Source organism: Corvus hawaiiensis, chromosome 14 (assembly GCF_020740725.1).
Source record: "Corvus hawaiiensis isolate bCorHaw1 chromosome 14, bCorHaw1.pri.cur, whole genome shotgun sequence".
Taxonomy (NCBI): Eukaryota; Metazoa; Chordata; class Aves; order Passeriformes; family Corvidae; genus Corvus; species Corvus hawaiiensis.
Window position 1 is genome coordinate 6,951,812 of NC_063226.1, and position 27,755 is coordinate 6,979,566.

At 42.2% G+C, this 27,755-nt stretch overlaps 1 protein-coding gene and 1 long non-coding RNA gene across 2 annotated transcripts in view; one reads left to right on the forward strand and one right to left on the reverse strand.

The window, feature by feature from the left end:
• Positions 1 to 11,562: 11,562 nt before the first annotated feature.
• LOC125333263 lies at positions 11,563 to 13,417 on the reverse strand. The gene is made up of 2 exons (XR_007206819.1): positions 12,668 to 13,417; positions 11,563 to 11,889 (listed from the first exon to the last, which is right to left on the reverse strand). It is a non-coding gene; the product is annotated as an uncharacterized LOC125333263 (long non-coding RNA).
• A 56-nt stretch (positions 13,418 to 13,473) lies between these two features.
• The window catches only part of MAP7D3 (MAP7 domain containing 3), a 43,629-nt gene continuing 29,347 nt past the window's right edge, over positions 13,474 to 27,755 (forward strand). The window contains exons 1-3 of the mRNA XM_048319377.1: positions 13,474 to 13,592; positions 26,405 to 26,500; positions 27,325 to 27,405. Of these exons, the coding sequence (XP_048175334.1) occupies positions 13,514 to 13,592; positions 26,405 to 26,500; positions 27,325 to 27,405 (256 nt within the window). The 5' untranslated portion in view covers positions 13,474 to 13,513. The remainder of the gene's footprint in view (positions 13,593 to 26,404; positions 26,501 to 27,324; positions 27,406 to 27,755) is intronic.

The following is a 27,755-nucleotide window of genomic DNA, read 5'->3' on the forward strand; positions in this document are numbered from 1 at the left end:
GAACTCCAGGGATGGTGATTCCACCAGTGCCCTGGGCAGCCCATTCCGGTGTTTGACCACCCTTTCAGTGAAAAAAATTTTCCTAATATCCAATCCAAAATCTATACACATACATATAGATATAGTATATACTGGTTTTCAATACATTCTTCCACACTAGTTTACATTAACTATCACCTAGAACTGTCCTAATATGAGTTTATTTTTTGCTGTAAAGAGATACCAAAATTCCAGTATGTGAAAGCCCAAACCTTGTAACTCAGTGGAACAAGATGTGCTGTGCCAACCAAGATCATTTCAGGAAAGAAAAAAAAAAAGCGCCTTGGTTTTAGCTAAAGGAAGAGTTTGGGATTTACCAGCTGCAGTAGCATTGCTTTGAGGAAAAAGTGTCCCTGTCCCATTTCAGGGCAAGGACCTTGCTCAGACTATGGAGAATAAGGCTTCAATATGAGACTTCCCAACACATCCCATAAAATGTCCTTTCTGAAAGAAGACAAGCCACACCTGACAGCCAGTGGCATTTATGCCATCACCATCCACGCTGCCAGAATCCCCCCTTGTGTGAGTCCGGGGTCTAACTCATCCTCAGGAATGGTCAAGGAAGCCTCTCTGCCAGGAGCACCCCATCCAGCCTGTCACTGCTCTGGGCAGGGACAAGCCTTGACCAAAAGTGTGGCTGGAATTCTTGGGGCCCAGGAGATGCTTAAATCCAAACCTGCATCTGGCTCCTGCTGAAAGGATGTACTTTTGCAGCCCCTCAGAATGTCCTCTCTGCTCTGCTCAGGGCATTTGGGACCTGAAGCAAGCTTTTAATTGTACTCTTCTAGCTCACTTCTAATTGAGTTTTGCTTTAATGTTTGCACATGAGGAGTGATAATTGAAGGGGAGGGGACACTGCTCAAGTCAGAAATGTGTATGTTCAGCTGATTTACAGCAGGTATTAACCAGGGCCTCACTAGATTGTTCCCGTTGGGAAGAGAGGCTGGAAAAAAGTCAACGATACAGAACCTAGTTTCCTTGAACACAGAAGAGCACCAAGCCCTATTCACTGTTTCCAAACCAAGGTCATTAAACCCAAGTCTCTCCTCCTGTTATTTCAGGAGTCCCTTAGATGACTCCTTTTCTCACTGACACAAAAACCACCCAAATCCTCTACCCTCTGCCTTTGCAAGCACAAGCTTTGACACGCAGCCCATTGTTTTGGCTGGGAAACCAAGGAGAAACATCCACCCTCACCTCTCATTACAGAAATAGGTGGTAATTGGTCTTTTTATTCAGCTTCCAAGATCCCAGTGGTAAGTAAACCACCAGCTTTAACCAAGTCTGCAGTCGACACACTCTACCTCACATGAAGTATTCATAACTCCTGATTTATTCCATCTGCCACAGCCCACCGGAGCCAAATTCCAGATCAGATATTACATAGCATCCTTCTGTGCTGTATCCTACATTTTGTCACTACACACAGGCTTGCATCTTATTTCATTTCCCGTGTTCAACTCTGCAGTGTGTTCAAGTGGACGATTTCTGAAGGGCTGGACTGCATGAGAGGCTTTTAAGGAGAATAGTCCCATGAAAGCAGGATGAAATCTGAATGTAGAGGACAGCTTTGTGCTTGTACCACTTCTCCTGGAACTGAGCTCTTTGTCAGAAAAGCAGCAAACAGGCATAAGTAGTTCTCCTTTTATTTCTGCAGGTGGCACCAAGCATTTAGTTCTGAGACTTATTTGTTCTTTTAAAGCTATTATTAACTCCTAAAAGATGGTCTGCTGCTCTGCAGACCCTCTGTGGCTGCACATGGCCTCTCTGCAGCTCTGTGAGCCCATGTTCTGGGGCCAGCTGGTCAGTGGTTCACCCATCCATCCCCCAGGGCCAGCTGGTAAGTGGTTCACCCATCAATCCTTGTTGTCTCTGGGATGGCAGTGGGAGCCGAGGTGTGAGGCATGGATAACCCTAGACAGGGTGAAGACTGGGCAGGAGCCAGTGGCATGAGTGAGTGTGGGATTACAGCTGAAGCAAGCCAAGAGCTTGGCAGGGGTGTCACTAACTAGACCCCTATCCCAGCCCTGCAGTCCTACCCACGTCCTATCCCCCCAACTTGTCTGAGCTGCTGCTGTGCCCTCAGATCCCTCTCACAGGGTCATTTTTCTGCTGATTTCGGAGACAGAGAGACACCAAAGGGCTGGTTCTGCATGGCCAGGGCACCCTTTCAGCAGTGAGGTCTGCAGAGCCACGTGCAAGGAGCACGCCAGAGAGCCCTGTTCCATGATAGCTCTGGCTAATCCACACCCCACGCTGATCTGATGAGCCAGGGAAAGAGCCAGGACTAAAGTGGACAAAGCACAGAAACTAAATATCCATATTCCTAACCACTTCCCATCACTGTAAAACGTCAGTGCCACAGTCACAACTCTCAAATTTGCCAAATGTAAGCTCCCATAGCCAACCAGGCTGGGTGCTTTGAGTTTTTGAGGCTGCTGGGGATTACCCACCTGAGCCAGTTACCTTTTTGGGTGCTCCTTCCCGCAGATGGCCCAACTGGCTGCCCTGTGTCCGATCCAGATTGTGTTTCACTGCAGCCTTTGGAGCTGTCACTCTATCCCCAGGATAACATATCGGCCATGCTTGCATGCAAAGCACAGAGCGACAGCTCCCTGGCCCGAGCGCAAAAACGTTATGACTTGTTAATTTAGCAAGGCATTTAATTCACCGCTGGCAGCATTGGCTGAAGAGCAAAATGAGGAAGTCAGATTCATCCTTGTCTCCAATGCATCAAAATAAAAGAACATCTATAGCACTGCACAGCACACTCCTAGCAACTAGGAGCTCCTGGGCTGGACATTGGAGGAAATAATTGGAAATCAATGATGCTATACCTTCTCCATCTGCCTCCAGCCCTGCTCACATTGTGATCGGATTGTGCAGAGGTTTTGCACTACACCAAATATTGTTTTATTTGGCAGCTATTTGTACTCTGTTTTTCTTAGCTGGGCTATCCATGCTCTGAAGGTACACATGCTATAAACTTAAAACTGGTAAGATTTTTCTTGATTTCCTTGTGCCATGGGGGCAGAAACTCCCAGATTATTTCCCTTAGGAAGTATTTCTGGCCTACCGCTGAGTGTGCAGCTGTGTACTGAAGCATGTACTTGTTAGAATATGTTACAGAAACATTATAATACTTAAAAGGTAGATAGTGTCTTATACTTTCAAAGCACTGTATAAGCACTAACTAATTGAGGTTCATGGTACTGCCTTTACGCAGATAAGGAACTACCACTGAAAAGTAGGTAGCAGCCAACACTTACTACCCTAAGGTCTGAACTACAGTAGTTATTTTTTCAGGTGTGGAATGGCAAAATATTCGAATTTGCTCAGATGCCACTGTACAGTAATAACTGGCAAATGTCAGTATTAAATGAAACTTCAAATGGAAACCCCCCCACCCCCATCCACTCCCCCACCCACTCACCAGCCGAATTTGTACAGCTGAAGTTCTGCCATGACAGGACTTGTCACAACTTCTTTTCACACAGCCTCTATACCCCCTTGGAGCAGTGGGGTGCAGGTTGGCTGAAAATCCTGCCCCTGGGAATTGCCTGAGAAAAGGTAAGGCTCCAGCCCTGGTAGGCCAAGCAGGCTGTTGTCATACTAAGAAGAATAACCAGTGTTGCTGGTGGAAAGCCAGCACCTCATGCTCAGCCCTGCCGAGGCACTGGCAGCTCCTTTCTTTTTTCATTTCCTGTAGCAGGACAAGCTTCAAAGGGCTCCTGCGACAGCCGCTGGCTTTGATCCAGGGCTAAAACACCTTGGAGGTGGGAATCTCAGATAACAAAGCAGGTGCTGCATCACCATAGTAAGGCAAGGGAGACTCTCCAGGGCTCTTCAAACTTCTCTCCTTTTTTCTTCTTCACTGAACAAACCGTTCAACCCCAACAACACGTTTGCAGCCCAGTTTATGCACACATGGGTATTATCAAACTGTGCTCCCAGCCACTCATACCAGACCACTCACCACAGGATTTCAAACCACTCAGGGCTCACCACTGCTGACTTGAGACAGAAATCTTCACATGTGGAAGCTGAAGTCGTGGCAAGGGAACAAGTGGAAACTCTATTAGCAATGCTGTGACCTGTGCTAATACCAGTCATACTGAAAGCCATTAACTCCCAAAAAACAAGAGCCCTAGAGGTTTCTGTTAGCTGAACGTGAGTTGGAGAGTACCAAAACTGAAGGGTTTGCCTTGAAAAGCTCATAGAGCATGTGCTCAGTGCTTGACTGAATCTGTTTTGCTGAATGTTCAGGTGGTTGGCGGCTGCTGTGCCTGGTTCACTGTGCAGGGGTATGGAAGAGAATTACCCTCTGGAGGGTTCTTCTGGACATAATGTAATTTATCACCCAGCATTGCTACAAAATGTATCTAAAGGATTCCTACATGATATACTACATTTCATTTATTTCAGAAATATTTAAATGTCTTCCTAGTTTGGCCCTTAAATTTCTAGAAGGAAGAAATCTGTGTCCTTGCCAAAGATGCAAATAAATGTAGATCTAGAAGGCAACAGACTGGATGGAGTGGATTTCATGAGGGGCAACAATCCTTCATGTTGCTGCCCACAGCATCAATTTACTCATCATGAGGAATTTACCTATTATTTTACACTCACAGTTCAAGAACCAAGCCAGTGCTCATTACTGACAGCTGTACCAGGGGCCTAATTGCAGAGCACATCCCTGATTGCTTTGAAGGGGCTGGATAACTGATTGGCTCTGCAGGCAGAGCGGCACTGCCAGACTTTTAGCATCTGCATGATTTGTGTCTCTGACTGAAAACCCCTGATACCACAGAAAGGACTCACACAGATAGACTGCCTCACATCAATCACCCTCACACAGTCCATGCAGGGACCTCTTGTTACCTGCCTGTTAAAAAAAATGGATCATTTTATAATAGTAATTTTGATTAATTAATTTTCTTTTTCATAAGTGGAGCATGTGGCCTTTTTCTCTGGTGTAAAGCCTAATTCTGTTGCAGCTCACAGCCACATTTTGAAATGTGTTCTGCTAGGAAAGCTAGAAAATGCTTTCTTAGATTTTAGTCTTGAAGACTTCCCAACGCTGACATTAGATAAAAATAGGAAGCCAAAGGAACCACGGAATAGTTAACTTTTGAGGGAGAGACAATCAGAAAATGGTCAAGGAGAAACATCTGGCCTCTCTCTTCCTGCTCCATGCCACCAGTCAAAGCTTTAAATGGAAAGTAACCCAGCTGGGAAACCTGCTTATGACAGATGCAAGTGATATGTGGGGCTGTCCCTGCAATGCAATCCACAGTGTCAAGAGTAAATGGCACTGCTTTGATTCTGTAGTAACAACTTCACAAAACAACCCCACCAGGCAGGGAAACTGGCCACAGATGGGCTGGTGCTTGTGTTTTAAGGCTCTCAGCTCCAAATTTGGCCAGTTATCACTCCTTCTGGAGTCTGAGGTTCTCAGTAGCACAGCTCTTGTTGGGCTAGTGTTTACAAAGAACTACCTAGTGGGTCCAAAAGTGATTTATGGGTGAAACTCAGAAAATAAAAAAGCGCAAAAAGAGAGTTTTCTAAGTGTAAAATGAGCAGAAGTCTGATCAGAATCTGACCCTGCATCTCTCACTGTGTGTGCATAGATGTGTAGGAGCAGGGAGGCAGGGGAAATATGTGAGAGAAGCCACAGAAGCTCTCAGATAATGCCTCCAAAGTATTTCTAAGCCATTGCACAAGGAACAATATACAGAGACTTAAATTCAGACACAAGGGATCTATTTACGTGGATAGAAGAATCCTCATGTGGAATACGCTTACAAAGAACCTTCTTTAGGCAAAACAAACAAACACTGGAGTCATTTATCTCCTTGCCCTCTTTCTGTGCTGGAATACAGGAGCTTCACAGTGTTACAGTCCCAAACCGTGGCAGGGGCCTCCTGCTTGTCCCTGCAGAATCCCACTTCAGTTCATTCAGCTGGTCAGGAGCAGAGGGCCCATTTCATGGGAGGACAAGGTAGGGTCTATGGTGAAGCAGTCTGTGAGACCAGGGTCTTTCCAAGCCATGTAAGGAGCCAGTGGGAATTGCCAAGGCAGCAATCTCCAAGCCAAAAAAGGAAGGAACACCATAGAGTTCAGTAACAACCACACTGCTAAAGCTCTTCTCCAAATAAATTTTCTTACAGATAGAAACTTCACTGTTTGCCTAAACATTATTTCAGTATGAAATTGGTGTTTTAAAACTGATTAAGTAATCCAAGAGCTGAAAATTTTTCTTGATGCTGCTGAATAGGACCCATAGACTTCACCCCATAATGAACTAGGTAAGATTTGAATAATTGAATGGGAGAGAGGCAAATTCAGCAGCAGAATTAACAAGCTGTTACTCCCAGGTTACTCACAGCTTCTCAGCACAGTGAATGCAGCCAGCACTTCCCTGTGCCAGGCTCACATATGGGCCTTTATGGCACAGCTCTAACAGCATCCATCCCACACCAAGAGCATCTTTGACCCTGAGGAGAGGAGAGGGGAAAGCAAACTGGAGGAAGTCATCCTAAAACACAGCTTGTTAGGGCCCACTCCCCTTACAAGCTGCTTGGAACAGCAGCTAGAAGGCATTGGGATAAAGGAGGGATTTTCAGGTCAGTAAATACCAAAATACTGCAGAAAGTTAAAATTTGGATTAAATTAGCTCCAGCTATCAAGTGTGTTCATAAAATCAATATTAGATTTTTGGTGGATTTTGCTGCCACTGCTGCAAAGCCATTTCTTTTTCCTCTCCTCCTTTGTGCATGGGACAGTGTAACCATCACTTCCAGGGTTCTCTTTGGCTCGAGTTCACTTTCCTTTGGAATAGAATGGCTGCCCAAAGGCAGCACATTGCCTGTACAAAACCTCTGCAGGGAATCTAGACAATGTAACAAGGCTATTAAATCTAGGCCTGCCAGGAAATGTAGGGAGAGCAGGTTGCAGTCTGAAGCAAAAGATCTACACAGAGTTTGGGAAATGGGAACTATTCCGGACAAATCTCATTCTTACTGCAGGCAGAGCCACTCTTCAAACCCCAAGCAAACATCTTGGGATAACTATGGGAAGCAAACACTTCAGACCAAGTTTCTGTCCTTGCTAAGAACCTTCCCGATCATCACTACAACCTGCTCTTTATTCTTGCTTTTTCCAAAGACAGTGAGGCAGTTACCAGGGACTCTCTTGTTCTCTGCCAAGGAGCTCTTCACAAAATAAAATCTGCATGACTGACTGTTCTTCTTTTTTGTCCAAGGAGACTTCCTGGACAACTGATCTTTCAAAAGCAGTGACCTTCAAGCTGTTACAAAGAAAAACATCTAAGCAGCACTAAGTTACTTAGAAATTTTTTCACACTCAAACAACTGAAAAATTATTCTGTATTCTCATATTTCCCATAAGTGCTCACTTCTAGGCAGGGATCAATCAGATGGATTTTTAGATCATTACATAGATTTGAGAAGTCATTTAAAAGTCTTCAAAAAATGTCCTCTCAGTCAGATGCACAGCACTGCTAATGAAATACTGTAACTCACATTGGTGTTTTATCTGAACACCACTTGGAACAATAAAATATTAATAAAAAGCCACTACTGGAATATATTATCTCATCAGCACATGGTGATAACATTAAATTGTTTGGTGTTAGAAGTAAGGATAAGGATTACCATATCAATATTTAGCTCATTGAAATCATATTACCTAGTGCCATTGACAGTAATCACATCAAAATTCTGGATAATTTCAAATGATTCAGTAATAATTACCAGACTGTGCTGTAGGCAAAGGGAGATGCTGGAATCTGAACAGCCAGTGCCGAATTTGTACAATGACTCAGTGTGATGGGATTCGTACCTTAAGAAAATTGACTGAGCTGATTCCCCTTAATCTTTCCTTTGGGGAATGTACCGCTCCAAATCAGATCAGGGTAGAAGGGAAACAAGTATGGAAATTATTTTTAAAATTATTCAGCTGTTCTACAGCTCCTGTAGCAAATCCAGGACCAGGTTTGGGCTCTTTGGGGTAGGGAGCAGCCTACTGTGGTCTGTATTTAGCCATTATTCCTGCAGGCTCCTAGGCCATGTGGCAACACAAATAAATAGCCAGTGATGGCACATGCAGTAAGAACTTGAGCACAGAGCATCTCAGTTTGGTTGAACAGATGCAGCTTTGACACACACTGTTAGGCAGCCACTTTCACAAGAATTGGCGTAAGAGCTTAACTTTTATCATTTACTATTATTTGTTTACTGTCTTCAGTGTGCTCAACTTACCAGACACACCCATACACATACACTGTACAGCAACTGCCAACCTCAGAGAGAGATTATGTTTGATGGAAAGCCATCAGCTTTAATAATAGAATAAATAAGTAGATACATAAACACTGAAAAGACAAGAGATGGTGAGAACAGACTTACTTAACCCTATTTTGACCCCTGCAAGAACTAAAATTTGTATGGGAATATCTTTTCTAAGACAACACATAGGTGTAATTCTATGAAGTGAGAACTGGTGGGCAGGCACAGAATGACAGATAGGAAAGGAGTGGATCTGTTTCCATACGTTACATGTGCATGTTCTTTCTCACTTAATTCCTTTCTGTATAAGTTGGTCTCCTGCCCTTACTAAACTCTTATACAGAAAGGATGATCTCGGATACAGAATTGGTGTCACGCACTGAAGCGTCAAACCCTTTCTGCCAGCCAACCAAGCAGCCACATGACCACCATGTCTTCCCTTGAACTCATTTATCTTTTGTCACTGCTTAGAACACTTCGTCTAATTTTAGAAGGCAGTTCTGCAACCCTTGCAGTGAATAACACTTGTTCTGGCCAATAGTCCCAAAATGCACAAGTAGGAGTGCTAGAATCACAGAAACACAGACAGCTGAGACATGAGGTCATGGGGTCCCTCTGATCAGACCTGTCTTTCTGGGCTGACACTCACCCAGACACAGATCCCCAATGCCGGAGCTTTACTGCTTCCCCAACAATCTATCCCACTATTACTTCCCTACCCCTACCTGATAATGTTTTCCTTAAAATCAAATAATCTTCCCTGATCAAAATCATGTCAATCATCTTTTATTCTCTCTGCTTCAAACAGATTATCACCCTTCAGTTACCTCTTCTTTAGACTGAAAAAAATAATTCCAATTCCTTAACTTTCTTCCTTCATCCTCTCATTATTTCTTCTGACTTCCTCTAGATGTTCCCCATCTGGCTTGTATCTTCTCAGGCAGCACCCCGAGAGTTATCCTGCTGATCTCCAGCACTGCTGATGAGCAGAGGGGGGCTGTGTGTGCCAGAGCCCACCCTTTGTCCCTGCTCTTGAGCACTTCCCTTTTCACACCACCAAGCAACTGTTGACTCATGCCCAGCTTGTGACATCCCAGATTATTTTCTGCTCTAGCTGCTATGTAGCAAGCTGTCCTCTGTCATGCCTTTCTGCACTGAATTGTTCTTGTCTAAATGTTTTACCTTGCATCAGTCCCTATTTACCCTCCTGGATTATATCTGTAACTTTCAGGATCATTTTGAATTCTATGCTTGTACTCTTACCATATTAGCAGTGCATACAAATGATAAAGGAATGCTTCCCATTCCGTCATCCAGGTAACTAATAAACATCCTGGGCCAAGGACAAACTAAAGGCTGGATTCTGTACCTTTTCTATTAGGCAATATTGTCTAATAACTTCATATCTAAGGAGTTATTCACCCAGATAAATACAAGTGAACTTGAGCCAGAGTTGAGAAATGAGGTCCTTAGGGTGTAACACCAAGGTTTGCAGGTATTTCTCCCATCAAGAGAGTAATAAACAAGAATGTGCAGTTAAAGCCCCTTTGGAAAGAAGATTGGGCAGCTACAGTAATTTTCATGCCACTGATTTTCTTTCCATCAGCCACAGAAGTTACATTCACCACAGGAAACCCACTATAATCTGTCACAATACAGGCTTTTGGACTTAAAACATTTGGAAATACTTGTTCATAATTTTTCAAAATCCTACACAGGGATATAAATATACAAATACATTTAATTTCCCTGGTTTCTTGTTTTAGCTCTTACTCAGCAAGACTCTGACATAAATAAAGTTGAATACACACAAACATTTTACTGTTAGATACTTCAATGACCAAAAGAATTAGGACCTGTAATCTCACAGAAAATCTGGGGGCAGTTTTCTTGAACTAGAATATAAAAACCATTACACCAGATTTCAGACTGAGTCCAGACAAGCACAACATCTAATACTGAGTAACACGGAATACTTTGGGAAACAGAGTAAGGAATAAATTAATAGGTGGGTGCTTCTTCCTCTGACACCCTCCCCAGATCTATCAGTGGCTTAGGTATTTTCTGAGCATTTCTTTTTGCATCTGGGTCATCACAAGTGCAAGCTTCTACCTGACTAATTTCAGCTACTATTATTCCAACTACTTTCACTATTCCTTAAACTGAAATGGATAGTATAACCCCCTGGAATCTCACACTACGTGCAGTGCCAGGGCTCTATCGATTCTGATCTCACAATGTTAATGTGCACCCATCAGTGATTCGGCCTGAAACAGCTTTGAAAGATTTGTCAGAAACTATCACATGAAAACTAAAAGGACAGAAGAAATGACTGTAAAATTAAATTATTCATTTTTCCACAGGGACATGGAAAAAAGGACAGTCGCTAAAGGATTAGGATAAATCAGCTACTGCAATCAAATCTGCAAATGCTAAAAAATTGAAAGGCTATTGCAAGTGCTGCAGAAGCCATGCGAGGTCAAAATTTTAATGAAGTTCCACCAAAAATGCATAAGCAGTAATTACATGACTGAACTGAAAATCTGAGAAATGAGGTTTAAAAGGAAATAAGATGGATGTTACATTTGCAAATGCTGCAACATTACCTCAAACATTCCCAAACTGCTCATCAGAGAAAAAGATAACACATTTTCCACATTGGGTTAGATTTTCTTAGCTCAGTTCCTGTGTGCCTAAAGATAAAAGATATCCTTATCAAGCAGTATGTAGATACATGGAGAGCAGGGAGAGACAATGCCCCACTTCTACCTCAAGAGTCCTTTTATCTCTCATGTATTTTTATGGGCTTGGCCTTTTTATTTTAACTTTACAGCCTCCACTGCACCACCACAAACATCCTGAGTGTGCAACACTTGGTTTATTTCCCTTCCTGTAATTCATACCTTCTACTCTGAAGTTTTGCACATGCAGAATCTCAGGCGTGTCAAATTGCAAGCAGCGAGACTACTCACATATGTGTCTGTTGAGATGGAAAGGAAAGAAAATGCCATCTCATCTGAAAATGAATTTTAGTTGCCCATTCTGTTTGCAAGCATCCCCTCCAGTGTGATTGCTCCCATGCCAGTTGTCTCATCTTTCTCAGAGGAACAAAAATGTAAAAATAGACTCTGACCTCTTTTATTGCACAGTGTGTTAAAGAAATGGGAAAGTTAAGGAAAATAACTGTAACCTAATAAAAATTCAGAGGCACCTCAAAACGTTAATGAATATTTTATTATTACAGATATGGAAAGTACAGCCCCATAACTACACATTACTTTTGGGGCTTGCAAAACATAAAAATTACATTCTTTCAGGTAGTTTGACCATCTTTTCACACCACATCTACTATACTTCATGCTGTTGAGAATCAATACAAACCATTTTGGTGATATTTTCTGATAGTTGGTGATTAAAGGAAGATGGAAAAATACATGGATACAGAACAAGGAATCAAGAAACGTGGGCTGGGCTTTTTTGCCGTGCTGCTTTGTTCATGACATAACCAGAGACTTTGATTTCAATGACTCAGTCTTCTCATCTGTAAAATGAGGATAACATCTGAATGTCTCTCAGTGGAATGGTGAAATTTAATTTCAGGATGTGTATAAAGGACATGGAGTTTGCTAAGTGGCAAGGTGCTATTACCGTACATTATAAACATAAACCTAGGAAATTTGGCATTGAATGTGTAGGGGTTTTTTCCCCTTTAGCTGCCCTTTTGTTTTAAATAGTACTACTAATAATTGACATTCTATTAACACTGAGAGGAAACAACAGACAAAGGATTCTCTACACACACATATAGCCAACGTAACAAAAAAAAAAAGAAACAAAGAACAGGGCAAGTCTGTGGTCTGAAGAGTCAAGTTAAAATGGAGCCCTGCTTGGAATATTTAGAAGGTTCCTTTTTTGTTCTCTTGAAATACTACCTCATCTTACTGCTTCTTTTTCTGCATTCATCACATTTATGGGATAATTTTTTGGCCCACTGGCAGGCAAACTTTCTGTTCATGATTGCAAAAGGAGTTTCCTGCGCAAGGCCCAAAGAGCCTGCCCTTTAGTATGGCCATGGACGCTACTTTACTCTCTCTGTTCTCAGAGTGTAAACTGAGAGGCAAAATGAGAAGAGATTATTCCTGAATTTATGGATAACCAACTAGAGCAGCATCTCTTCTTGAGAGCTCTCTATCAGAAGGCAACTCATCATTGTTAATAACACATTGGTTTAGGTGGGAAAGGACCTTAAAGACCAACCAGTTCCAACCCCCATGCAGTGATGGGATGACATTTGCAGTGGTTGTGGGGACACAACTTACCCCTGAGGTATCTGCGGAGCTGTCCCATGCCCATCCGGCTCGGAGCTGGCCAGTGGTGCTGAGCTCCCCTCAGCACTGGCCCACGGGGAGCCATGATGGCTCCCGTGGGGCAGCCAATTCTGTCGGCCCCTTTGGCAGATGTTCATAGAATATTCAAAATATTCAACCCCATAACCACTAAACCAAAGGCGTATTAAAGAGGTTTATGGATCTGGCACTGGCTGATATAGGTTAGTGGTTGCAGTGGCAGTGCTGAGTGGATGGCTGGACTTGATAATCTTGAAGGTCTCTTCCAACCTTGACAATTTCATGATTCTAAACCACATCACTCAGCACCAGATCCAAACACCTCTTAAACACCTCCAGGGACGGTGACTCCACCACCTCCCTGGGCAGACTGTTCCAATACCTGATCACCCGAACAGTGAATTTCTTCTATCTAATACCTAATCTGAATCTCTTGCTGTCGCTGTTTAAGGACGTTTCCTCTGGTCCTCTCCCTACAGACACGGCAGAAGAGACCGGCCCCACCTCACTACACCCTTCTGACAGGGAGTGATGAGGACCCCCTGAGTCTCCCGGAGCTCCCCCGGCTCCCTCAGCCGCTGCTCATCAGACTCGTTCCCCAGCCCTTGCAGGAGGCTCGCCGCCCTCGGGCGGACACGCTCCAGCATCCCCCATCCCTGTGGAAGCGCAGACCCAGGGCAGCGGCCGGCGCTCCCCGCGGCCGCCCCGGATGGACGCGGGAGCGCTCCCGGTGCCGGGCAGGGCGGGAGCGGGCGGAGCCTGCGCACTGCGCCCCGCGCCCCGCGGCCCGCCCGGCACTCCCGCGGCCCGGCGCTGAAGATGGCGGAGGGCGGTGCGGCGCCCCCGTCCTGCGCTTCCTCCTCCTCCTCCTCCTTGAAGGGGCTGCGGGAGCAGATGGGTGAGAGCGGGAAGGGAGGGGTAGCACGAGGGGTGTGTGTGTGTGGTGGGGGGGGGGTCCAGCGGCCCAAGGGCGCGGCTGGCGCCGGCTGTCTTCCCCCCCCGGCCGCCCCGCTGGACGTCCGGCCCCGTCCCGGGGCGGGGAGGGGGCACGGCGAGTGGAGGCCGCCGGGGCTGCCCGGCCCCAGCCCCGCTCCCCGGCCGCGCGGTCTGTCCTTTCCCGTAGCTCCGGGCGGTGATTGCTGGCTTGGGACCTCCCGCAGCTCGTGGGCAGCAGCAGAGGCGGCTGCGGGGAGGCTGCGTTACACGAACCGCCCGTTCTTCACCGGTTCTCGAACTTGTCGGTGTCTGCGGTTGCCCAGCCATGTGTCCGATCCCGAGTGCCGAAGGCAGAGACAGCCCCTAGCATTGATTTCTAATCAAAGATTTTATTTTTTACTTTTTTTTTTTTACTGGTGTTATAAGAGGGCTAAAGAAGCTCTGCTTTGGTTTTGTCTTTGGCTGTGTTTATGTGCCTATTTATACTTAAGGTCCTTAATAATATACTCTGGAAGGAGTATTGTGCATGCACAATGTGTGTTTCCAGCATAATTTCATGGTACATCTCCACGCAAAAGCTTTGTGGATGAGCCATTAGAAAAGATAAACATTTTCTTATCCCAGTCACCAAAAAAAAAAAGTAAAGAGAGTTGTGGTTTGATCTAAGCTAACTAATGAGGACTAGGTACAGAAACTACTCTGAGAGCCTCTTGCCTGATTGTTTTTCATGTATCTGTGTAATTACACAAAGAAGAGTGCTGGCAAAGGGTCCTGAATGCACAGCTCTCATCTGGCATTCTTCTTCAGTGTGTTGGGTGTCGGAAATATTATTTAATTACTTTTTGTTTCTTTTTCAAAATTAAGACAGTTTAGTGCTGCAGAAGGATAAAGATCTGCCCACAGATCTCACCTACACAGGCTGTGTCTCTTTGGACCTTATTCTTCCTGCTAGAACAGCTGAATTTTATTTTGCATGTTGGATGCACTTACATGGTGGCTCCTAAGTTTATAAACATGGGCACCCATATTTACTGACAGCTGTCATGACCTAGATTTAGTCCCAAAATCAGAGAGGAAATGCTCCTTGGACCAGGTAGCTCTATCTTCAGATATGCACATGCTGTATTATGCACATCATGTTAAAAAAACAACCCCCCTCACTAGATCCTGTAAAGGCTACACCTTGAATTTTTTTCCCTGAGGGGGTAGAAGTCACTGAACCAGAATCTAAACTTCAGTGTACATAGAATGCATTTGTAGCAGTTATGTGCTCAAAGATAAACTCAGTGCTAATGTGCAGTGAATCAATGCTGTCTGTGAGCTCACAGGCCGCTGCAGCTCTGCTCCTGGCTTCTTGTCAGCAGCACTCCCTGGAGAGAGCAAATGATGTTTAGAAATCATCCTTGCACTCCTGTGGTTGACAGTGGAATTTGCAAGATAATTTGCCACAGTATTTGCTGCTCTTTAGAGAAGTTGTGAGCAGCAACCAAGTCTGATAACTGCAGCTGTTTGGAGAAGGGAAAAAAAAGACACCCAAAGGAACCTTGACGTTCAGTCCCACACTGCCTTTGGCATGTTTGGGGAGGAATATAACTTCCTGCTTTTCTAAGCTCAGTTGGCTGCGTGGGGGGACTCCTCAGTTCCAAAATACCTGCTAACTAGAGTGCTTGGACCCAGTTTCTGCTGCTCTGTGGGCAGTTGTGTACTTTGCTGTCTTAATCAATCAAATATCTTTGTAAAATAAATAGTGTTGTGTGCCTTCAGTAATTTGTCAGTGAACTTCTGTCTGGGAATCTCACATTTAAAGACAATAAATAAAAAGAAAGAGCAGCTTGCTGAGAAACCACAGCTCTTTCTGGCAGCCTGGCTAAGAAGTGTGTATACATACTGTTTGTATAGTCACCTTCTGCATAGGTTCCTTTGTGGGTCCTTATTAAAAGATGCTTCTGGGTTCTTGTTCTGTTCACTTCTGCTGTCTCTGACCAGCCTCTTGATACTGGTTTTATTTGTGGGTGATTGGTGCTTGTTAATTATTTTAGGCCTTGCACATGTAGAATCCCGTGGTGCCACTTGTAACTAACTTCCATACCAATTTGTTATATTTGGCAAGAAAAATATTCTCTTAAATTCATCTAGTATTGAGGTAAGGAAAAGGTGTTTCTCCTTCTTTGACTATCAGCTGTGATTAGAATTCTGCAGACCAACTCATGCCTGCAGTGCCAGTTCTACAGTTCCTTTGTAATCATTTTCTGCCCTGACATACTTGTCCTATCTTATTTCCTTTATGTGGATGACAAAAAGTGGAATTTGCTACTACAACTAGAAGGCAGTTAAGGTACAACTAGAAGGCAGTTAAGGTTTCTAAACATCACTTAACATTAGGAATAAATTGTAGGTGTACGCTGAACCAGCAGTGCGTAGATGGCAGTTGCTTACCCCATTTTTGTTATCCATGCTTGCTGCAGTCATCCCTCAGGGATGAAGAGGAATTTTTGATCCTATTCTAATGCCATAAGTACTGCTGAGCTTGTTAAGATGTGAGAAGAGGGGAATAGTCGGGTACTTGTGGTTTATCCAGTAAGTGAGGTTTTCCTTGAGTGGCATGGGTAATCAGAGGAAAAATACCTATAATTTAAGCTGCTGTAGTCTACATTTGTTGTCTTCATTTTCACTGGAATACTGAAAACCCCTGTCTTCTGTAGTATGGGTGATAGAGAATGTTGGAGTTTTTTTTACCGGAGCTTGGTAATCCTGTGCCGAGATTTCCACTCATGTATTGAATTTCTGTTGTGAAGGTTGTTCAGAACAGTATATTTAAATGCTGTTCATATATATTTTCCTTTCCAAGATCTGCATGATCTTTTGAGAAACCTGTCTCAGGTTTGGGAAAAAAATAAAGTGCCTTTTTCAACAAATCAAGCTGCAGGCATAAATTCCATGACCTGCAGGTTCCAGTTTGGTTGGAAGTTTTCTAATAAAACAATAGCTTCATTTCATGTAATCAGTTTTTTCTCCCTGTGTAAGTGACACTGTCTGGCTTTGTCCATCTTGCCCAGACCACAGTTCTTAGCAACAGCTTTAACAAGTGCACGTACACAGAATTGGCATGAAAAGAAGGATGGATGGATAACTAATAGTGCAACTTCATTGCTCAAGCAAGTAGTCAGGAACGTGCACAGATTTGTCTGGTCTCTAGGTAACACGTTTTATAACTTAAGAACACAAGCCTGTACCAACACCTGTAGGAGTACTAGAGAACTCTTGGGTACAGTTTTGGTCCCACAACAGAAGATGGTGAGTGCTGTCTAGAGGAAATTATTTGGGATCCAGATGCATCTGTCAGTCAGACAATTGATGAATTGACCTGTGCATCAGAGCTGCTTGCTGGAAGAGAGAAAGATTTTACTGCTGAATATGGATCCTTGAAAGCCTTTGGGATTTGCAGTGTGGTTGTCAGTAGAGGTGAGCTTCACATCTTGCCTGGGAAGCTGCAAGACAAGGAAACCATTCCTTGCCAGGTCTCTCACAACGTGGGAGTGCTACATTAAAAGCATTTTGAGCATTCAGTTGTTGTCTTACTTGGGGATGTTTGAATGAATGGCTTGGCAACAAACTCTTATCTGTGGAGCAAAGGCAGCCCATGACTGGAGCATTCAGCTGATGGTCGCTGGGGCTGGCTTCAATTTCTTGTTTTGTCAAATTCCTCAGAATCTTGGAGAAAGTTTTAAGGGTTTTCTGTGCTTCATCTTTTTTCCCTGCATGAAAGTGGTAACACTGCTTTGCAGAGTGCCAAGACGATAAATGCAAAGAACTGCACAGAAATTGGATTTCATGTAGATCTCAGTGGTGAGAGAACATTCCCAAATCAGGCTGAGAACTTAATGTAATTGTGATGGCTATAAGCCTTAATTTAATTTTCTTCTTGTTCATGGAAATAGAATCATACAGGGTAGGGATAATTTCATGCTGATTCATAAAGATGAATGGTATGTATTTAGGTGCTTAGCATTCTGAAGATTACTTCTGTTGTAAGTGGTTTGTAGAAGGTTTTATTCAAATTTAAAACCTTAAATTCTTAAGATTTCTCCAAATGCATTCAGGAGAGATATCTTCCTTGCTCTAAGGAGAAGAAAGCAAACAAACAAAAAACCCACCCAAACCATGTGCATATACAGCATATTTTTTTCAGTTTCTTATGTAGAGCGTTCCGTTGTCTACATATTTCTTCATGCGTTAAAATTGCAAAATATAAATTTGGCTTCCATGCTTCAATTCAGATGAAACTATTTAGCAAATAATGACTTGCAAGGGTCATAACTCCAACGGTGAGAGCCCAGAAATGCTGTGGCTTACGCTGTCCCTAACTGTGCATAGTCTTAAAGACTGCTGCTTCTTCATACACTTGGGTTTTTCAAAAAGGAAGCAGAGGAATATTTAACGTACTGATACACTGTTATTGTCAGTTTTTAAAGGTGATAAGAGAGTAAAGAAGGGTTAGTATGGTTTACTATAAGATAAATGGAAGAAATAATCCAGGTTAGTCATAATAATAGGGGTATCAAAAACTGCTGGTTGTCTTTAAATTTGATTAAATAATTGGAGATGCTTGCAGTCCTCTTGTGGGAGGACACCCTGAAAAATAAAATTCTGAGCATGCAATTTTAATGACTTCTGGGAATATGACTTAATCAGATTACTTGTGATATTCTAAAATCAAACTGGGACTGCAAAATTCTTGTCTGCCACAAATAAATTAGTGCCATTTAGCTTCCAATTATGCAGCTTACAACCAGGTTAATCTTAACTGATGATATGCTTTCAGTGTGTTTGCATATGCCTGTCCAATAATTAAAACCTTTCTAGATGCTGGTGATTAAGGTTTTTGGAGTGTGGGGTTCATGGAAGAAAAAAATGTTGCTCAGAATTGGTTTTGTTCGAAAGAGACAGAAACCACTGCTGTGCTGCATAATGCCTGTGCATAAAGGGACACAAGTGTTTGCTTTTAAGGAAGGCTGACCTAGTTGCTTGACATTTGTTTTCATCTAAATTATTTTTATATTCCAGTGAGTTTAGAACTTCTGCTTTCTAGGTGAAGGATCCGCAGCTAATGTTGCCTTTGAAGAAAACAGTTACCACTGGCCATGCTCAGAATACCTCTCTCTTTTCGCATGGTATTTTTTGCCTTCATAATTCACAGGGAACTTCTAAAATACTCTTTTATAAGTGCTTAACTGACTTAATTTACAGACACTCTCTGTTGTTTAAATGCACTGACCTGAATCTTGGGAGTGAACATAGATATTGTAGTGGCTCGTTCTCTGGGCAAGTGTTTCAAAGCTTCCAAGTGTTAAAATTCCTCACCCAAGTCCAAGAAGGCTTGGCTACAAGAACATAGAAATATTGTAGGGATCTTTATACTTAAAAAACATCATTTAATAGAACACATTTATTAATTTCAAAGCTTATCCTCTGCTTAATTTTGCCAAGAGAATTTCTTAGAGGAACATTTTTGCAGCACAGTGTTGATCAATAATACGTAAGTTGTGTTCTGGATGTTAAAACCAAGGACAGTCATCTCCAATGACCAGATCAGTGAGTGTCACGTTACTCACTTTCAGATTTCTTTAACAGACTTTCTGCCGCTGGGTAATGAATTAAGAAAAAAATATAGTCTCTTTATTGGTCTCTTTAGCTCTGTTTTCCTGCTTGCTTTTTTTACACCCATTTGCCACTTTTCACTTATCCTTCAAGCTCTTCGGGGCAGGGGCTGATTCATAGTTACTTTGCTGGGGTCTTACATTGCATGTAGTGGAATGTCTCAGAGCCTTCGTTTTTTAATTAGCTGGGTGAACTGTACAGCTTTAAGAAAATTTGCAATTTATTTCCTTTTACATTTTGCACCCCCCTGTTCTGCTTTAGACGGAGAGTTTGCTACATTAAACACACTGTGGACCTGTCAGTGTCCTGCAGCACTTTCCTCTATGGAGTGATTCGATTTGAAACTGGTCTGTTGGGGGTAAATGCCAACACCAGTCTCTCTTCTTCTGAATCACAACGTTTGAACGAGGTCTAAATTTTCCATAAGAAATTCCTTAAGTGTAAAAGGCAAAAGCTGTAGTTTTCACTGCCATCTTGCAAAGGAGCTGCTATCCTTCCATCTAAAGAAGCTCAAAATAGTGTTTTCACAGGGTTTTTTCTTAAGTCCATTGTGACTCAAAGTACTAGGCTGTGTTCTGGGCTGGCATTGTTTGGGCTGCGTGAATTAAACAATAGCCACAGCCTGCAAACAAGAGAACAAAAGCGTTTTCAAGGCCATGCTTCTAGCAAGTGAAAACCGTTCAGGAAAGAGGGAAGTGGAGAGAAGTTAGCTATTGCCAGTGTTACAGGTAGTGCAGTGAAGAGAAAGAAACAATACAATGAAAAAAACAGATATGAAATAAGAGAACAAGAGTTTGTCTTGAAGTTACTTTTTTCCATGGCTGTGCAGGAGTGTGAAGAGGAGTCAGTGTTAGGCAGCCTCCAGAGTTGGAGGAGTAAAGCAGAGAGCTGATTTCTGTCTAGCTTTTGCCAATGCTTGAGCTAGAATTCCAGTGGGAACTGCACTGCTCAGAGGAGGTTAAAGTGGAACTGCTCTGGCATCTGTGAAGGCAGTCCAGCACTGAGGGACAACATATGTACTCCTGAGGCACTGGACAGTCATTTTAAAGAGAGAAGATTATCTGTACAGCAGACTGGTTACTGATAATCTTCCACTCTGTGTTTAAAACTCCACCATTTTACCTTGTGGGTTCCTTCTGTAGCTGTTAAACCTGTGTCTGATTTTGTCCAGTTGGGAGTGTTAAATCTGTATACACCTATACGTAAGCATTTATATCACATAACTAGTAAATTTCACAATGAATCCACTTGAAATTATGCAAATGCTTATTCATTGCATAGACTGCTTTCATTTTAGTCCTGTGTATTAGGATACTTTGGAATTTCCAGTATGCAGAAACAGGTAAATATTTCTGCTAAACTTGAGAAGGTTCACAAGGGTCTTTGTGAGAGTAGAGTTTCTGCTGTCATTCCATTTAATTTCTTTCAAGAGATGAATAATAATATGCCTAATAAAGAACCTCAAATTGTGGAAGCCAGGTGTCTTTTCCAGAGAAGGGGGTAGATTTAGCTTGTGAGCCCTGTGTGGACCGTGCTTCTTACCTTATGATGGCTTCTGCAAGAGTTGGTGACATCTTTGTTCTTTCTGAGCATTGTGCTGGCAGTTGCTTTTCCCATTAAGTAGCAAGAAGCATAATTCGTGGCTGAGCAGTGTAAGCGAGGTTAAAATAAGAGAATACAGTGTCAGTGGGAGTCAGTGAGACTCCACAGATATGTTTTCAGTACTGTTTGGACTACTGAAGGTAGTAAGAATGGTACTCATCTGATGTGGCTGTTGGGCAATGGTGTAGCGTCTCTGACTGTAGAAAGTTTCTGGAGATGGCTGCCGATTCTGTTAAGGACAGATTCCAATGCCTTGGTCTGTGCTTGTATGACATTCAAGTTTGGTTTAGATTATGTGCTTCCGCTAGGGTAAAGTATACAGAGATCAATGCAAAAATTAACTAGCAATCTTCCTAGTGCCTTTCTCCTCATGCCCTAGGCTGAATGAGTATCATAATGTGTCTTTGAGATTGCTTCAGATATATCTTTGCAGGTTTCCTTGTAAGAAATAAGTAATTTTGTTAATTACGTGATTTTTTTAAAAAAAATATTTCTAGCTCTTAATCTGAATGTGGATGTTTAAAGATGAGTAAAAATACAAGTTCTTGCAAATATGTCTCAACTACTTGTGGAGCTGCTGATTCATGTACTGCAAAGGAATGTTTGTGGTGGGTTTTCCAGTGGGATCAAAACTTGTGATGAGCTGAAGAAATCACCCTGAACTGCCTTGAACTTTGGGAGCAAAACCAGATCGTTGTACAGAATTAGCTGCAGAAATGGTCTTAAAGGGAGGAAAGCACATAAAGGGAGTAAAATAGGTAGACCATGTAGGGAATAGATATAGGACAAAATTTGCAAATAGAGTCTGGGATAGGGATAAGACAACGGGAAGCTCTTCTAGCCTGCTGAAGCCAAGAGCGTGCACTGCTTTCTGGATATCTGTGTGCTTCCCATCTGGTGGCTGCCCAGACAGGAGAACCATCTGCCTTCCAGCTGGTCCGTCAGGAGGAGCCTACTGGGAAGCTCACGTGTTTGTTTGTGGAGCCTGTCAGTCCTTGCAGCCCAGAGATGGGATGTGAGGATCAACAGGGACAGACAGAAAAGGGGAGAACAGGAAGAAGAGGAAGGCACACAGAGAGGGCTTTCTCTTCATTGTTAGAAATTTTCTATGTTGTCCACTTGTTTGTGTGAAGGTGCATCCTTCCTCTGGTGTCATCTGAACAAGGAGTCGTGGTGTAAAAACCAATACCTAATTTTTCTTAAAGCTTCAAACATATGATCTTGTATCCATTTATCTTAACCTGTGTTAATTAACAAGTGGAAATCAGCTTAAAAGGCAGTGCACAGAAATCTCAAACTTGAATGCTGACTTTCCTCATCTTTCCTGAAAGGATGTTCAAAAATTATGAAAAGGATCTGAACACTTACTGACAAACAGTAGCTTCCTGTAATGGAGCAAGAGAAAAAGGCAGTCTTGCAGATTTGGCACAGTTTGCTATAAAATCAGGGATACTTTGCTGGAAAGTTCACTTTTGGTTCATGGATTGCTTATTGGCTTCTTGTTACCTGCTTTAAACTTTTATGGAAACACTTAGATTCATAACAATGCTTAACATTCAGGGGACCTTCTAACCCCCCCTATTTCAGAGGCTTAGTCTGGGATTTTTTTGTTTGCTTTGCATAGCGAGTCATTAAATCATAAGAAGCAGAAGGATTGCTGTAAAAGTCAGCACATTCTGCTCTCCTTTGTAGTTCTGCAAGGGAAGAGAAGAACAAGTGGGGCAGCGTCCGGTCGTCACATGGACACTGGGAGAGGCGATGGGATGGAGCCCTGAACTTCGCTGGGTAAAGGGATGGAGCCACTTCAGTCCCTAATGAGGTTTACTAAGAACAGCAGCAGGTCCTTTGCCAGTCTTGGCAGGGGCCAAGGGTATTAGCTGTGTGCAGGGGTTGAAATAGAAATCAAGGTTTATTTTTAGCACTGGTCTCTTCAGGGCATATTGGAAATCTGATCAGGGAAGGGAAGTACCGTCATGCTCAGTGTGAGGGAGGCACCTCAGCACCTGCACTGTCAGTGGATCGTGAGCTGGAGATGAAATTGGGAGAGTTGGATTTTTCTAGAACGTCACCTCTTGGTGTTTCTGTGGGTTTGGTTTATCTCTGATTTGCTTGGCCAGACCTGTGATGCTAAACGGTGATGAGGGCACAGAAGGGAAACTGCTTCCCAAATTACCTGATCATGTTATGTTTTAAATAGCTCTATTTTATTATGCATGTATGCAGATACTATTATTTGCCTCATGCATGGCTTATATTCTATTAATTTTACCCAGAGCATTTAAAGGTAGACTACTGTAAAATAAACACACACTTTATGCTGATCACAAAGTATTGTTGTGAAAGACTACTGTGGGAGGGCCAGCTCAGAATAGAAATGAGATTTAATTTGACTCTAAGAGAACTTTTCTTCTCCAGGGAGTTTGCTGAATATGTCCATGAAGGCACGTCCCCAGTAATGCAACTTGTGACGCGGGTTCTAGTGAAACGGTTGTTAACTGGTTTCCTGTTCTGGGGTATCCTGATTCATTGCAGAGGTATTAGGCTTATTCTACAGAGTTGTATTTTGTGGAAAATTCTTTTCAATGAAGCTTCGCTCCATAGCAGACTGCTACATTCATTATGGAAAACTAGGCAAAGAAATTGTAGGTATATGTGCCAAAAAACATTTAAATGTATTAATTATTAAGTTTTCTTTTATCATATTAAAGCAAAACAAGATACATATTTTTTAAAGATTGCATAGTGCAACAATATGCAATGCATTTTCTTTTACTGTAGTAAAGTGTGGACTTTGAAAATCACAGTTTTGTATTGTAAATTTATCATGAAATTGTCAAGGGCTGTAAAACCTGTCTGTTGACCAGGGACTTGGTGAAATTGAGCTCACGTATCTCAGAGGTGTATCTAATGTGATGTCTGTTCCCCTTTTATTAATCTTCTCTTAAGATCCCCAGTTCACCTTTAATTCTGGCTTTCTGTTGGTTAAATGGATCACATCCATGTGACACAAAGACACATGCCTTGTGCTTCAAATCTGCAACTTTCAAATTTGTAAGCACATTGTTTCTATGCAAATAACGAAGCATTGAAGGAGTGAATATAAAGTATTTTATCTGACATACAAAAAACCTTGATGTGCAAAGTCCTCTGGCTGGGTATTTCTAGACTTTTTTCACCTCTGTGTCCTCTGCAAGCTGGACTGTTTCTGTAACCCACTTTCCTGTCTTACAGAACCTCAAGTAATCTTTTTCAACCTTAGTTAATTAAGATAAACTGACTAATTGCTTTGCAGATGTGACACATTTTTAAATCAGTGCCTTCTAATCATGAATATTATTTCAACTGTATGTTTATTTTTGATTGAGTAAATAAATACATAATCCTCCAAATCCATTATGGCTGGTTTGTTCAGCAAGATTTTTAATAGTAAAATACTTCTGCAAGTAAAATAAAATTAATGTTCTACCTGTTTAGTTGCAGGTTGTTTCTTACTATAACTTAGATACAGAAATTTGGATATTTAAACTTTGAGAGTTGAGGCAAAATTCCAGTGTTGGTCTTAACTGAAGCTGGTGTAGGTGCAGAGTGAATTTGTTCTGGTGGGATTATTTCCTGTCTGGATTGAGTTGGCTCAGGCTGCCTGGGCACCTCTGTCTCCTCCCTTGAGAAAAGATGTACCTGGATTTCTGTATTTGTCTGAAATGTAAGTGGTATTTGAAGAAGCTTATATTCCTTCAGCCTTTGTGATGTATGAAGGTGTCATTGGATATGAATGCCCTGGCTGTACATTTCTGCTTTCAGAACACCTGCTGTGGGCTGCTTTTCCTCTGGCTATTTCCACTTCTACTTGTGTTAGAATAGATAATTCTGTTGTTCTCCACTTGGTGTTTTTTTGGGCTGGATTCCCATCCATGTGACATGCAACAGTGTACAAAAATCAGATTTTTGTCTGACTTTTCATTTAGGTAGTGAAATTACAGTGAACCATTTTTAAGCTGGTTTTTTTGCCAGTTGGTAATCTCATCATGTCTGGTATCTGGTCTCTGACTTGTTTGAAAAGAGCCTCAGAGATGTATGGGATGGGGTTGAGGAAGAGTTTTGTTTGCTGCTGCAGTGAAAAATTAATTCAAGACTTGGCAGCAGCTGCGGGTGACAATTTAGAGTTGCTGAATAAGTATTGTAATCAGCATTTATCACTGACATCACATGGGATTAAACACTTTGAGGTGATTCTTCTTGGGCACAGCCTTAGGGAGGGTTATTACCATGACACAACTAGTTGTCATGGCAATGCATGGAGAAGAGGGAGACTCTTCCTTCCCCTTTTGCATTCTGCACTACTCTTGTTAAAGGGAAGTCAGATCGTTGGCAAAGTTGCAGTCTTCTTTTTTAAAATATAACAGCAAATTGTACTATTGGTCTTTCATGTTCTGGTTGAGATCACAGCACATTACGTGTTCCTTTTGTGGATTTGCCTTTTCTGTGTAAAACTGTCCTCAACTTTCTCATGTTTGGGTGGTTGTGTGGTGTGTTCCCTTGCTTCCCCTGAAGCTGGGCTTTTCCAAGGAGCCCAGTTGAGCTCCCAGAGTCTGCCAGCCAAGGTGAGAACAAGATGGCAGTGTGTGAGGATGCTTCTGTTTGAGCTGTGCAGGGCACTGGGGTAATGCTGTCTTAAAGGTTGCCCTGCCTGCTTTCCCTGTAACACTTTACCTTCATGCCCTGCAAGGTGATTAGAGAAAGTTGATACCAAAACAAAGAAAATATGGGGAAAATGATACAGTAAATTAGTCTCCCTGACTTGTTAATGGGTTTTATTTACTGAAATTACTATTGGTAGCATTTCTTTTCTGTGTGATTATCTGTGAGTCGTAACCCTGCATTTTGCTGAAGTCACCTTGGTGAAGCTCAGATAAGGTGAATGGGTCTCTGCACAAATGCTCAAATCACTGTTTTGGAGTCTAATTTATAATTAAAATTTATTTTTGAAGATCCAGTTTGCAGAACTATGTTGTAAGCATCCCTTAATGGTTTACTTTATGCAGCTAATCCCCTTTCTGTTTCATGTCATGAAGTAATGAACCTCATAAACCTCTCCCTGCTTGGGTCTCATCAAAATGTGATTCTACCAGTGCTAATGGACTATTACATACATGTGTCCAGCCCACAAATGCTCATGTGGTAGCAAAGAATTTTTATTATTAGGGGTAAGCCAGACAAATAACTTCGCAAAATAATGGGGTTTGTCTTAGAAGAGTTATTAAATAAGTTTGATCCTGGAAACTCTATAGTCTTAAAACATAAGGTTTGGTAAATGATGTTCTTACAACAAAAACTATGCTAGGTCTCAACTCTCATTTGACAAATTTTTCCCTACAAGTTGAGCAGCCTCCAGTTACTTATTTAATAAAAGCGTCAGCAACCTCAAACAGAATTTTATGTATTTATTTCAGATCTTTATTTCTTCAGTTCAGCTCTACAGAGATTTTCTTAATGTGGAATGATTCTTTCTCACAGTTGCTGCAGCCCAAGCCATAGCAGAAGAAAGAAGAAGCCAAAGTGGCATTAGCCCTCTTGCAGTCCAGACCTCAATAAAGACAGCAACTAAACCAGGTATAATTAGAGGTCATTGCTCTTAATGAAGTGCTGGATTCACAAGGGAGAGTTAGTAGGGATTGAAGAGAACATATCTAAAGAGAAGTTTGGTGCTCCTAAAGAGAAGTTTGGTGCTCTTTCTTCAGGGGGCATCAGAGCACAGAGCCACCTGGTAGATGGTTTGTAGGTCTGATTTTGATGACAGATTTCTGCTTTTGACTGGCTCAGATTTCAGTTGAAGTTGCCTGTCTTGTAAGCGAGGCATGATAGCAAAGATAAATGATTTGTGCTCTGGGCAAGTTACCAGCTCACTTCTTGCTGAAATTCAAGTTTTTGTACCTCTAAAGACTGCTTAAGTCTTGGTTCTGCTTAGTCTGCAAATGAGCTGTCCTGCAGTGCTCTGAATTTGCATGACAGGTGAACTATCTGTTCCCAGATGACTTTTTCCTAAATTCCTGTCATTCTTGTTCATGGGAGTTAATATGTACAAAACTGAGGATCAGAGCTGAATTTGGAATAGGGTATGTTCTCACACGTCTGACTTCTTAGGCTTTCTTTTGACTGTACTTATTGAGCCTTTAATATGGTGTCTGCTTTCTCTTGCACCTATTAAAAATAGTGTTGTGAGGGAATGGAGAGGGGGGGAAAAGAGGATGTTCAGCTTTCTATGAATTTTTCAGATGGTATCTTTAATCTCTGTATAGAGTGTGCAGTGATTTGGTGGTGTGTGCCTCTCTCATGAAGTTTCATTCTCCTTTTGATAGTAAAGACTTGACTTTTTATTTAAATTTGAATGTTGAAAATCATTGACAATTATGTGTCTTAAATTTTTGTTTTGACAGTGATAGATGGTTCCATGCTAAGAACAGAAGAAAGGCAAAGACTGGCCAGGGAGCGTAGAGAAGAGCGGGAAAAGCAGCATGGTATTTTCATGTTTCACTTGAAATACAATATTCTAAAATGTTTGTGTTAAAGGAATTACTATCCCCCCTACCCATGTTCTTTTTGTCACTTTTTGTCACCGTGCTGGGGACAAGAGACAAGGTCTGTTCTTGGTCTTGCATCAGTGTCCATCTGTGAACCTGAATGAAGAAGTTTTTGGTTTCAGAGGAAAACAACTGTAGAGAGTTTTAGCTTGTTGAAGCTCTGTGTCACTTCTGACCTTCCATTTCTTAGTGACCACCCAGCAAATTTAGCCAATTCCTTATTGAAAGCCTTAACAAAAACGCTTTGGAAAATAAAACTTACAGCTTAGAACTGCTTCCTATAGCTC